At 53.9% G+C, this 13,331-nt stretch overlaps 1 protein-coding gene across 1 annotated transcript in view; it reads right to left on the bottom strand.

Annotated features, from left to right (window-relative positions):
- Nucleotides 1-6,609: 6,609 nt before the first annotated feature.
- The window catches only part of NOL4L (nucleolar protein 4-like), a 43,404-nt gene continuing 36,682 nt past the window's right edge, over nt 6,610-13,331 (bottom strand). The window contains exons 5-12 of the mRNA XM_010569379.1: nt 12,703-12,974; nt 11,750-11,935; nt 11,479-11,670; nt 11,269-11,391; nt 10,803-10,959; nt 9,114-9,146; nt 6,807-7,625; nt 6,610-6,714 (exon numbers count right to left, since the gene is read on the bottom strand). Coding sequence (XP_010567681.1) covers nt 7,426-7,625; nt 9,114-9,146; nt 10,803-10,959; nt 11,269-11,391; nt 11,479-11,670; nt 11,750-11,935; nt 12,703-12,974 — 1,163 coding nt within the window. The 3' untranslated portion in view covers nt 6,610-6,714; nt 6,807-7,425. The remainder of the gene's footprint in view (nt 6,715-6,806; nt 7,626-9,113; nt 9,147-10,802; nt 10,960-11,268; nt 11,392-11,478; nt 11,671-11,749; nt 11,936-12,702; nt 12,975-13,331) is intronic.

The raw sequence follows: 13,331 nt of genomic DNA, 5'->3' as shown, positions 1-13,331 counted from the left end.
TAGTGTACAGATGGAACTGGTTTGCAGAGCCCTCCGGGGGGGCCTGCTCATGTATGTCCCTTGTGGTATTGGAAAAATAAACACTCTGTAAAACCTGCATTTGTGGTTTCAGTCCTCTTTTTCTGAAGTCATCCTTTGTGCTCTCTAAGGCAATATTGCTTTTCCTTTCCTCTTTTTTAACTGGGAGCGTTCCAGAGCTCTGCTCAGATGATTAAAAGGGAGGGGCTGCAGTCCTGTCTCGGCTTCATTAAATCGGTTTTTATACACTTGTAGATAAGTGAAGGCAGTGCACCTACTGCAGACGCGGTGCATGGCTCTTGGGAAACGCATACCTGAGTGCTCCAAAAGCAGCAGCGTGGCAGTGGGACGCTGCGGGAGTGAAGGCTGCGGCTGCGGCAGCCCCCCCAGCAGTAACAGGGCCGGGGGATACCTGCCCTGCCTATGGGCAGCAGCACCAAGACTGGCCCAGGGGTCTTGCTGCTGCTGTTAACGTGGCTTTTACATTACCAGCTTACTCAATTGTTGGGTAAATGGATCTGAAAATGTCTTCTAAAGCGCGTTAACAATGTGATACCAATTATACTGTTCATTGAAACTACCTGTAAACTACTTTATTTTTACGTCCTTCCTCTCTCTTTTCTAGGTAGTAAGAAAAGAATAACGTGAATTATTCTATTACACATCTGGGTTCTGGTCTCATTGCGTGGATCTTCCTCAAGGCAGACGGTGATCTCATAAATTGGGCAGTGGGGCTGTGGGAATGTTTAGACCTGTACGGTGGTATAATACTGAACTTCCTTATGTTCTGCGGTGTTGCAGAACAGCAGCAATGGTGCCCCATTCTCCCCATTCCTCCACATCACTAATGCCAGGGCATTGGTGGGCAGCAGCAGTGAAGCCTAGCTTCTTCGGTCTGCTTGCTTAAAAAATCCTGGTGAGAAGGAAAGGGGGGGCAAAGCTGAGCATTGCTGCCTTTGAGTGCAAAGGAAGCTCTGCCCCAAGCATGGGAGAAGGTTTATGGTTTAAACTCTGCATCGCTCCCGTCGGGAGTCAGGATTTATGATGTGAACATCGGTCCTGGCTGCAGCCCTTCAGTGGTAGGAACCGACCCATCCCAAACCTGCCGACCTCGGACATCTCCTGCATGCCGGCAGCGTGCTGTGGCACGAGCCGCGGGGTCTGCGCTAGCACAGGAGCCGTGCGTGGCCAGGGCAGCGGCTCTTCTGGCCCCAGCTTTTGGGGGTTTTGGTAGTTCATTGATGTTCTCCTCACTCTGGCAGGCTTTGGCTGCAAGCACAGGTGTGGTTAAAGATGTCCAGATCATCTAAATATGCTAAAAATAATAACGCAAAAATAAGTAGAGTTGTTACTTAGGTAAGCTTTAAAACTGCTAAATAACCGACATCAAGTTTTCTATTTTATTGGTATGGTGGATGATGATGTCAGAATTCGTTACTTCTAGAATAGGGGAGCTTGGAGGTTTCAAGAGTAAAAGTCTATTAATGTCAGAATTTCACACAGAGCAAATAATTTAATTTTTTCTTTTCTCCATGATATTTATCTGATAATAGATTTTTTCTCTCACAGACCGTCCGCTGTTTGGGTCCAGCTCTGCGGTGCTCTGGAGCATCCTGGCTCCGCGATGGAGCCGGCTGCGGACAGAGAGGACTTCCCAAGTCGGCCAAGAGACCCATGACCATGGAGCTGCGGAAGCAACAGCAGCTATTTCCGAAGGTACCGAAAACGGGTTTGCACGCTGGTGCGACTGAGCCCTGCTAATCCCCATGGCTTGCTCCGTTTGAAATTTGGGGGCAAAGCTTATCCAGAGGCTTAATGGTGTTCAACCCAACTGCGTCAGGGACACACGGGAGACGCTTTACCTGTGTGCACTACAAACCCCTCTCGTTCGCTCTGTGTACACACACACATTAACTAATTATTACAGAAGGCCCATTTGGGACGTGCTATCCCGGGTGACTATTTACAAGCGCAACGTTCAGGTGGGTCCTTTTGGCTGTTGCTGAAGGCTGCGGCAGCAAAACCTGGGGCAGGTCCTGCCCGCACCGCATCGCAGGCACCCGTATGAAAAGCAAAAGGCAGCGCTTCCACCAAAGCTGCAAACCGATTTGACTCATCTTTCCTGGGCCCTCCTGACTGTCAGCCAGCCACTGATGCAAATCAGGAGATTTTTATCTACACAGTGCTTTGAGATAAAACATTTTATGGATGCAAAGATTTATTATACTTAGTGAATAAAGCTGGTAACGAAAAATCAGTATTTTCCATGAGGGAGAGGGAGAACTTTCCACAAACTTCAATGAAAACTCTTTTTTTTCTTTTTTTTTTTTTTTTTTTCACAAAAAACAGACACTTCACAAAATTAATTTTGTCAAAATATAAGTTAAGCATAAAATTTGTGACTAGCCCCACTTGTGAGTGCTAACGCTGCTCTCTATGGTACCCGCAGCTGTCTGTTAAGGAATGGAAAGCACAGCTTATGTCAAAATTATTGAAAGATATGGTTTTTTTCCTTTAACACCTAAATTTAGATCCCGCTTTGGTGACCAATCGCACCGACCTCTCGCACAGCGCGTAGGCTGGGGCTGGGGAGCAAATGCGGGCTGGCGCCGGGGCGAGGGGCAGCGGCTGGAGAGCGCCCGGTGCCAGCAGCACCCAGCGGTGCTCGACAGTGGAGGAGAAAGCCCTTTTTGTTATACAGTGTTTATTAAGTAGATTCAGTCTTATATATGATATACAGATTCAAAAGAAAAAAAAAAAAAGGATTCCACATACTTATGAAATCAGTGCATTTAGCAAGTAATACCATGGAGATAACAGCTTGATTAACAGCTCATTGGTCTTTGTTAAGTGAGGGGAACAGGGAGTTGGCCTGTGCTAATCATTCCACAAACAGAACAGAATTAAGTTGCATCACATATATAATAGACACACATTCTAAGAATTAAAATATTAAGCCACATTTACTGGAAAAATCCACAGTATATAACACAAATAACTCTTATCAAGCTCGTTGAGGAGGAAGTGCTCATCTGCTTAAGAGCCACATTAAGTTGCATAGGTGCCTATCTGCAAAAATATCATTTCAAAATGAATCAATTGATTAAGCAATAAAGTGTCACCTTAAAAGCTGGATTAAGTGCCATATGCTTTCTATCTGAGCCCTCAGGAAAGCACCGACTTTCCAAAGAGCTGTCTTCTGCTTCGTGTCGGAGCCCCCCGCCTCCTGAGGGAACACGCTCCCACCCTCTCAATCTGAAATCAGCAGCCAGCTTGGGCGATTTCACCAGGTTCGGTAAAGTATGTTTCCAATTATGCTGATGAGTGTTTCCCCCCTGCTTCCCTGCAAGCCCCCTGGGCTCGAGTGCTCTTCTGCATTGTTTGAACCCTACACTGAGCTCGGCAGCTTTCACCCTCCCGCCTCGGTGGCAGGAGGAGGATGGTGAAACGGCAGCACTGTGCGACTCTGCCTGCTTGAGTTCTGGTGCTTCAGTTAACTGAGCTCCGGGTCAGCTCTCAATTTGAATCGCAGCCAATCCGTAAATCGACTACTGGAAAAAAAAAAATACAATAGCTTGTGCAAAACCCAAAATTGCTTAAAGGGCGTTTCGATTTTGTGGGGTCTTCCTTAGGGTAGGTGCGTGTGTCGGTGGGTGAGTGAAGCTGTGGCTTGGTTAAGCAGACGAACTGGGTGAGGTGCATCTTCCTCTTCAACAGCAGGTCTTGCAGAACACACAGGGGCCGGGAGTTCTGTACATGTAAACAGTACACTTTCACTGAGTCCAAAATTAGGAGCAAAAATACAAAGGTTCACATTGGTCTTAGGTAGATACAGGCAAAGAACTGAGCTGTACAGCTCCGAAACAACCAAACAAAAGTTTCTAAAGCACCACTAAATTATATAAAAATCAGACCATGGACGGATTGTAGTTGGTATTCTGGTGAAATACTATGCTACCTTGTAAAAAGTTTTACAAAAAATTACAAATCAAAAGTATATTAACCCTCTGAGTTCAAAGCAGCATTTTTTTTCATGAACTGGTACTAAATCCGATGGCCACTCGTGGGAGGGAAGTGGCCCTTTGGATTGGGGAGGTACAAGTTACGTCTGCTCGCAATCCCGGGAACGCTCTCCCATGTAGAAACACCGTCATGGGAACCGCACATCCAGGGCAGGATGGTTGTGTTTAAAATAAAATAAAATTAAATTAAAAAAAAAATCTATTTTCTCGACCAGTGATTAGCTTTTCTTAAACAAAACCAAGAACATCCAGACCATTTGCTAACCCAGCATTCTCCTTCCACCTCTCAGAATATCTGGAAAGCCGGTGTATTCTGCTCCTGCTCATTCCTTCTCGTTGAGAACCCAGACTAGGGATTCCTGACCCCGTCCTGCCTAGTGAGAGCGCAGGAATGTGGCTGTGAAACAGTCCTGGAGCACAGAAGAGCCGCAACTGAGCATGGATCAGCTGAAGAGCACTGAGATGTCTGTGGAGCTTGCTCCAAAGAAACTATAAAGCTGCGGCTCACCGAAAAAAAAAAATAAAAGAAAGAAAGAAGAAAGAAAAAAAGAGATCCCTGACAGAAGTTCGTAGTCAATCCCATTTGTTTCATAACTTGTCACAGATGTGGCTGTCACCGGGGCTTTGGAAATCTGAGTCTGTACCATTCAGCTGCAAGTTATGAACATCAGTTGTTAGGACAGGGTAGACTGTTGGATACCTTCCTACGCAACCATGAGCCTCATCTGTCTTCTACAGCAGTTTAACAAAGTGTAAGAGCTACTAAACTTCAATACATGCTAAGACAAGTTCAAAGGTGATCTGGTAACGACAGCTAAAACTTGCATAAATAAAACTAAACAAACTGTAGCTGATGGCGATCTGTCCGTAAGCCCCTGGGTAACCTCTTTTTCAGTGAACTGGATGGCAAACTTATGGCTAAATGTTCTCGATGGCCTCTGACGGGGAGGGAGGCACCGACTCAGGTGGGATATCGCAGAGAGAGAGAATTCCGGGACAGCGATTGTCTCTGCCTCTCCTTCCTTAACGTTAAGACTTTCACAAATGGCTGTGGTTACATATTTTGTCAAAGGTTTGTTACTTCATGGTATTCACACAAAAATAAATATTTACATAAATTCCAAGTATGGGAGGATGCAGTGGACAAACCAAGCAGGCTTGTGAAGTGCTGGGGAAAACGTGAGTCTGAACCCTGGCTCGGGGGGGCTGGTGTCCCGGGCTGGCCCCCACGCCGCTCTCCTGCCTGCCGCGGGCAGGGAGGGGACGGGGCGCTCGGCCCAGGGCACCTCGGGGTGGCCGCGATGCTCCCGGTTCCAGCATCGGCTCAGGTCTAACAAGCCACCACCTCGTCTGTGCACGGACACCCCGACTGCACCGAACGGCCAGGGCTTAGGTCCCTTTTCTCCGAATGCTATGGAAAGTTTACGGTTTGGGGAGAACAGTCAATGCAACGGTGAATCCCTTCTGCTGCCGGGCCAGGCAAGCCTGTCCTCAGGAGCCGCTGGCTTTTTCTCTACTGAGACTAAGAGCAGGGTAGAGGTTTTGCTTCTCTTCCAGTGTGTGGGGAGTATAATTGGGTATAAAGGCTACTGAGTAAACTGCCCGGGTCCGCTCCTGGCTGCGACCAGCCGCTGCCACCGAGCTCGAGCCCGGGCCAGTGGCGTCAGCCCCCCAGGGAGCAGCGGCCTCTGTCCGCTGCCGGCTCAGAGTGACCGAAAAAGAAGAAAAAAGCTGGCTCCAAAGAGAGAAAGTATCTACCTTTAAAATGAGCGTATAGGGGTTTACACTTATCGGATTTATATCTCGTGGTGAGGACTCCTGCCCGGGCGGGGGCAGCTGCGCCGGCGTGGGGGCACGAGGAGGAGCTGGGATCCCCGGCAGCTGGTCTCTGCTGCTCTACGTGGCTCCAGAGCACGTTGCATTGCTTGGCTCGGCTCAGCATCTCTGTGCCTGAGCGAAGTCCCTGGGTTTAGCAGCACTGGTAGTAGGTATTGCACTGAGCAAAACGAAGTGCATTATTGGGGGCGGGGGGGTGGTAACAGGGCAAAATGGTCATCGGACTACGGTTTTTCCACACTTTGGGAATTGTGGGCTTGTTCCAGGACTGTGAGCAGGGAGGGGGGAGGAGGATCCTGGGCCCTGGAGAGGACTTTTGTCAGTTCTGCTGCTGAATGTTGCCCGTCTCTATCTTCTGCAGTGGAGCGAGCGGCTTGCCGCACTGAGCTCACTTTTCAGGCAGAGACCCGGCATTAGCCTTTACACCCATGCGGTTCCTAAACGGTTTATTCTCCTGATGCTACCCCAGGGCTGGTTTCACACGGACCGGAGCAAACAGCCGGGCGCAGCGGGGTGGGGGCGAGCTGCCGCCCAGCAGCAGGACCCTGGCGGATCCGCTGGATCTGCCGGGTCGGTTCCAGCCTCCTCGGCGCGATCCACGCGTCTGCGACACTCACCGTCCCCCAGGACCAGCTCGGCCAGGCCTGGAAGAAGCCCACAATGGAGTGTGAGGTAGAGTACGGATGGTGACCGCAAGACAGTGTTTCTCAGGTATTTCTTTCCTTCCTTCTCTTATCTGCAATGACTTAAATGAGTGCGAGACGTCCTTCTAGCTGGAGGTCTGCCGAGCTTGCCGAGTCTCTGCGGGAGATTTAGACCCCACTGCTGCTATGGGACCGCTTAGAACGAAGGTCTAAGCAGGACGCTTGCTTGCTCCGTTGTTCAACTGCCACCTACGCTTACTGGAGGCTGAGTAGCCTCAAAGTCTAGGGCTGAATGGCAAACTTGCTCCCTGTGGGACAAGGGCTCCCCAGAGAAACAGGCAGAGCTGCCTGGAAATTAGTAGTGTAGTGATATGGAATGTGTTATTTCACAGGAATAAATTCCTTCTGATCAGACAGACAAAAAACTGGCAATCTGTACAAACTCAAAAGAATCCATTTTCAGAAAAATAAATTACTAAGGGGAGAGGAGGGTCCATTTCTCAATAAATATGTGATTCAGCTCACCTAAGACTTGGAAATTATCTGGGGATGGGTATCTAACATTTGGGTCCACAAAGGTTATTCTAAATACATCTGCAGCCCCAAACCTCCCCAGGCTCCCTTCTGCCCTTGAAAGTCCCACATCCTTCCAAGCCACAGGTTTGGCTTCTGGTCGGCTGGACGCACAGGTGTTGGTACGGTTCAAAAATGTGTCCTTGTGCCTGAAGTCCCAGGTGCTTGGAGTGTAAAAGAAAACAGGTCTTTTGGATTCCACCTTCTAAAACTACATGTACCCGCCGCTTCACGGGAGGACGATGGTGGTCCTGAGCAGGACACCGCTGGGAGCCTCTTTCTAGCAGGTATAAATTGTCTTCTCGACAGAGGAGCGATGCAGACACAGGGAGTCAGTTCTGCTGTAAAATGAGGTTTTCCAGTTCGTCTGCAGATCGAAGCAGAAACGCCGCCGACTCTCGGTAGCCGGCGATCAGCTGCCGCACTGCGCTGATCTCCGTGGGGCTGAGCTGGGCAGCCTGCATTCCCCTGCTGGTGCTGTTGGAGGGGGCCGTGCTGGAGGCCCCACCTTTCATGCTGAGATCGGTCGGACCTGCCAAGGAAAAGCGAGAGGGAAGCTCAGGCAGAGCAGCCTTGCCCGTGTCCGTCCTGCCAGGACAAGATCCCCAGTGGGAGCTGCCGCTCCTGGACCTCTGCACCAGCAGGAAGGTCCCTGCAAAGTGTGGTGCCCCGGACAACGTGAGAAGCCCCAGCTCCCGCACCAGCCAGCCACTGCCTCTACAACAGCCACAAGGAAAGAGACTTCAGAGTCAACATGACAAAAATCCCGTCCTGCAGCCTGTCCCATCTGCTCTGTGAAGGGAGGGTCTGTGGCCGTGCCCTGCCAGGAGCTAAACTGGCACCTGAGGGGTACCTGCCCCATCAAAATCATCTTCCAGGTTCTGTTTTCTCCTCTGCACATGGAGAGTAACATCCTGCATGGGGTGCAATTCCCTGGTTCAGCGCTGGATAACTACATGGTGTTTGTGCCCACGTGGGGCCGGGCTGTGCTCCATGGCGAGGAGGAGACGTGCCCTGCTCGGGGTCTCGCACAGCCCCCCAGGCACCAACACGGTTACATGCTCAGCCTTACATATCAGGTTGGGGCGGTCTAAATGGTCTTCCTAGGCTGCACATTTCTATGGCTTAGTCTGTAAATGAAATGAAGTCCTGCAAAATTTATGATCTGCCTGATGGGCAGGGATAATTCTTTCTCCTAAGTCCATCTCTGCTCCACCTCTAGTGCACGTGATTTTTGGCCACGTACGCACGCCTGTCTTCTGCAGAACAGGACACACAGCTGCCCCTGGCTCACAAACCCTCCCATCTCAATACAGATCTTAAACCTGCAAAAAGTCACGAAATTATCAAGTTCTCCGAGACCCAGGGAACACTGTCAGCCACTGCGATGGCTGTCTGCAGATCTGTGTGCACAATCACATGCACAGGTGTGCAGCCTGGTTTGGGTGGCTGTGTGTGGAAGACTTTGGCAGGGAAGCTGGTACACAGCTTGAGGAGTGACGCAGCCAGGTAAAGACGGGGAAAAACTGGATTCAGCTTTGCATTGGACTAAGTAAGAGAAGCCAAGCAAGGTGCAAGAACCACACAATCACCTAGAAATGGAGAGAAGAGGAAAGACGTGTACTAGAGATGTGATACTAGTTAGGGAGAGGAGGCAGGCGAGGCTGCAGCCTAGGGGTAAGGAGAAAGAGAAGACACTGAACTAATTAATCCCCTGGCTGTGGGCTGGAGCATTGCAGGCTGATGGAGCAGTTGGTGGTGCTGGAGAAAGGCTTCAAGAGGGCTGAGCTCCCGCTGGGTGGCCTGACACTGCTGCGGTGGGACACGCAGGAAGATGGAGCAGGGACTGGATGCTGCAGCGGTTTGCAAACCAGGACAGGAGAGTTCGGCAGCCACCAGAGCCCAGGTGGGTCCTGCTGTTGGCTGGAGGCAGGGAGGGGAGCGCATTGCGTCGGGGTACGAAGGAAAGCATCCAAGGAAAGCAATGCTGGAGCAGCAAATGCTGTGGGAGGAGTGGCACCAGCAGAGGACTTCCATGCCAGGCTAATCAGTGCTGCGAAGGGGAGGAGGAGGAGGAGGAGGAGGCTCTCAAGCGAAAGCAATTTCACTGGACAGAAAAGGCAGCAGTAAACGGAGCCCGTTTCCTGGCTCACCAAGGGGGAAGTGGCTGGGAGTGGGGATGCAGGTTTGAGCAAGAATCGCCTCAGGTGGGGGATGGAGGGAGAAGACACTTCTGGGCAGCAAACCCCTGCAGGCTTTCTGCTCACAGAGGGAGAAGGCGCAGCTCCTTGCAGCACTCCTTGCCAGCGCTATAGCAGCACACTCTTACCTCTAAAGGACTCGGCAAGAGCTTGGGCAAAGGGCAAAAAATAATTGCAAAGCAGAGGTTTAAAAAAATCCATTAGAAAGAAGCAAGGTGCTGCTGTGTGCTGCTGCTGTGTGCTACATGCGGGGCCTGTCTGCTCCTCCTGGGGCAGGCGCTCACTGGGGCTGTTCTGAGACATTTCTGCATGTTTGCTGTCCACATCAAGGAGCCAGCACTCACGGCTGGGCTGGGTGAAAGGAGGGTGCAGGGCAGTGTGGGGGGCCAGGGGTGCCTGTGCTGCTCTGGGGAGGAACCATTGCTGCCTCCTCAGCGGCTGCAAGGATTAGGTCTCAGCAGCTGGAGGCCGGGGCGGGATCTTTATTCAGGGTTAAGAAGCATTAGGAAGGGATGATAAGAGTTAATCCCAGACAGGCATCTCTCAGGGCTCCGGAAATCACATCCTTCCAAATCCTCACTCCCCTCGGGGTGGGCAGGGGCAGGGCAGGAGCCCAGAGCACACCGGGGCAAGTGAAGGCAGCCGAGGACCAGGGCGGGCTCCAGCCTGTCGTGCCACCGCTGCCGGGAGGACACAGCCAGAGAGAGGGCTGCTGCCCAAGGGGAGAGCCTTTGCCCCATCCCACACCTCTCTCTCCTGGGTGCCAGGGAGTCACCAGGTACCACGGCATCTCCCCAGGTGCCCTGCTCAGCCCCAGGCTACTCCGCTCTGTTCACTTGCTCCTCGCCCAGCCGACCCCTCAAGCCTCACCTGCGCTCTCCTTCTGCCTTCCCACCCTGCAGCCTCAGTCCTGTCCCATGCAGCCCCCCCAGCCCCTCATCACCCTCCTGACCTGCGGCAGGACGCTGGCTGTGCCCCGGGCACTGCTGTAGAGACCCTGAACTTCACCAGCCCTGTCCCCATCCCCATCCCTGTCTCCGAGAGCAGCCAGTGCAGGCTGGGAAAGGAACAGCTCATACCAGCAACAAGATCAGGGCAGCGATAGGCACCCGCTCCTGTTAATAATTAATAGCTGGCAGAGATTCTCTTTTTTTTTAAGTGACACTCCTTCCCTCCACCAGTGCCACCTAGACTGTCCTTCCAAGTTCAGTTCAACAATTAACCATCCACTGATGAGGCAAGCTGAGTAGACAGGCAGAAGAGGGGCCTTTGGAGCAGCTCTGTGCGGCGGCAGGAGAGGTGCTGCTGTGACTGGGCTTGGCGTGAGCCATGGGAGCAGCCCCTGCCTCCCCTCCAGTGACCAGCTCAGCCGCGTAGTGCAGGATATTGGGGAGCCCGCGGCACGCTGCCTGGGTGGGCTCCCTGTGCCACCATGGACCCTGGTGCAGCGTGCGACCACTTACCGTTACTGTGGTTGCCTGTCTGGAGGGAGGCAGGCGGCTGCAGGCTGCCCCCCAGGGACCCGTAGCCACGGTAGCTGTAGTTCAGGCTTCCATTGATGTAGACTGGGTCTTGGGAGTAAGATGAAGCTGGCAGTGAATAGGAGGAGTGGGTGATGGCTGTGGAGTCTCTGGAGTGTTGCTTGTCTAGAGCAATTGGTTCATCCTGCACGAGGGAAACACAGACATAGTCCAGAAAGGAGCCCAGCTGTCCTCTGCGGCCGGTGCAAGGGACGGTGCAGGGACGCCTGGTTTCCTGCGGCTACAGCATTGCCAGCCCAAACCAGCATCCCCAGCCCTGCTGGCCTGAGTCTTAGGACACACCACAGGGCCCTGTTCTGCAGCCCTCTGACTTTTAGAAAGACTTTTTAAAATGCTTTACCAAATTGCTCAGAAACATCTCTCCTTTTCCCCGCCCTGCCACGGGATGCTGTCGGCTCCATCCCTTGCCCACCTCCAGCCGCATGCAACATACCTGGGAGGTCTGGTAGATCTCCAGCCGCATCCTCTTGGCTGCTTTCCGCGTTTCGCTCTCGCAGGCGGCGGCCAGGATGTTCTCTGCCATGGCTGAGGTCAGGTGCGGCGGCGTGGGCCTGGTCTGCAGAGACACAAGCAGAGAAGGTGCTCAGGGACCTTCTGGCCCAGGAGCGGTGGTGAGCAGCAGGGCAGCGGGGTGGCCGCTCACCATCTCCATCCCGTTCTTCTTCATGCGGCGGCAGGACTTGAGGTAGGTGCGGATACGCTTGCGTGCCCGCTCCTGGAACTCGGGAAACTGCCGGCTGCAGGACTCGATGATGGCCTGGATCTTCTCCTTGGGCTGCTTGGAGATGGGAACCATCCGGTCCAGGTTCTCGTCCACGAAAAGGCGCACGAACATCTGCAAAGGAGAAGACAGACGGTGGGAACACCGAGACAAGAGGCAGGCGGGCTCACCCTCCCCGTGGCGCTCTCCTTACATTGAAGGCCTTTAGCCTCTCTGGGTCCATCCCCTCCGAGTCATTTATCTTATCGTTGTCTTCGTGGTCATCATGGTCATCATCATCTTCATCGGCCGTGGGGGCCCTGCCAACGGTCAGGTCCTCGGGGCAGCCGCTGACCTCTGTCTTGATGGAGTCATAGCTGCCGGAGCTGTATGGAGGGGACTAAGAGGAGACAGGGGTTACCGTGAGCAGCCCTCGCCTGCCCGCCCCTGCCCAGGGTCACTAGGAAAAAGCCCTTTCTCCTTGGCTCACTGCTTCTGTCCCCTTTCCTCATGTCCCCCTGCAACCTGAGATGAACTCCCGGCTGGACTCCCCTGAGCACCAGGTCCTGCCTGCTTGGGGCAAGGAGGACACGGTGGCCGCAGGGAGCCTGTGATGGCCCAAAGTGCAGGCTACGCAGCTCTGGCTGGTGGGGGCCGTGGCTCTGCCCGACCTCATGCAAAATGCTGCCCGGACCCACCAGGAACAGGCTCCTCCTTGCACGGTGGGAGCAGCACAGCTGTAAGGTGAGCCCACTGCAGATCCTCAGCTCTGGGAGGTGGGGTGTGGGGGATGCCCCTGGCTCTCTCAAACCATCCCTCGCCCTCCCTCTGCCAACCACTCGCTCGGCACTCGGGCTGATTTCTGCTGAGCAGCAGCAGCCTGGAGGCTGGAGCACGGCCAGGCAGAGCTGCTCTACCGCAGCAGTGGCGGGTGAGTGCAGCGCTCGTCCGTCCTTCCCTTCCTACAAGGGAAAGGCTCTCAGCCCTGCTGCCCCCACTCTGCGCTTTCCCAGCGTGGGGGCAGGAGCCGTGTCTCTGCCTGGCCTGGGAAGCCTCACGTGCGGTTGCTCCCAGCATGCCGTGCTCCATGCCCAGCTCCAGCCAGGGATGTGCAGCCGTCCCGTCTCGCCCAGCCCCAGCAGCAGCCGCCCGCAGCGCGGGCCATACCTCTGCCGTTGTCTTCACCGCGTACTTGACCCTGCTGCGCAGCCCGTCAGCGCTGCAGCTGTCCGACTGGTAGGAAGGGGTGACGTGGGCAGGCGCGAGCTTGTCGCAGAGGTTGATGGGCTGGTCATCGGCGGAGGTGGTGAAGTCCATGGGGGCCGCCGTGCCATTTCCGTTCATTTCGGGAAAGGCGCTGTCGCCCTGCGTGCTGCTGGAGGTGGAGGGGTTCAGGGTGGAGGAGCCATTCCCGCTGCAGCTCTCTGACGAGGAGTCATCTGCAAAGAAGGACCTGCGGTCACTCCCGTGGCACCCTGTGACCACCTCCCCGAGGTGGACGAGCGGCTCTGCCCCCCGTGACACCAACCTCCCTTGAGCCCGCCTGCGGGACCACCGGCACGTGCAGCGCGGATGTGCCGCTGCTTCGAAAGCCCCTGCCCGGCCAGGGCTGCTCTGGGCTCACTTGCTGGGTGAGTCGCTGCATGTGCTGCCAGGAGCCAGGCCGGCACAGCTGTGGTGCGGGTCCTGGGATGCAGCAGCCAGAGGTACAGATGCCAGCGTCCGTGGCTGCAGGGCCATCATCACACGACTCTGCTCCCTTGTCCCTCAAAGCACGCCAGCCGCTGCCGTGCCCC

Source organism: Haliaeetus leucocephalus, unplaced genomic scaffold (assembly GCF_000737465.1).
Source record: "Haliaeetus leucocephalus isolate CR32 unplaced genomic scaffold, Haliaeetus_leucocephalus-4.0 Scaffold273, whole genome shotgun sequence".
NCBI lineage: Eukaryota > Metazoa > Chordata > Aves > Accipitriformes > Accipitridae > Haliaeetus > Haliaeetus leucocephalus.
Note: the sequence above shows the minus strand (reverse complement) of the source record. Positions and strands in the feature narration are given on the sequence as shown.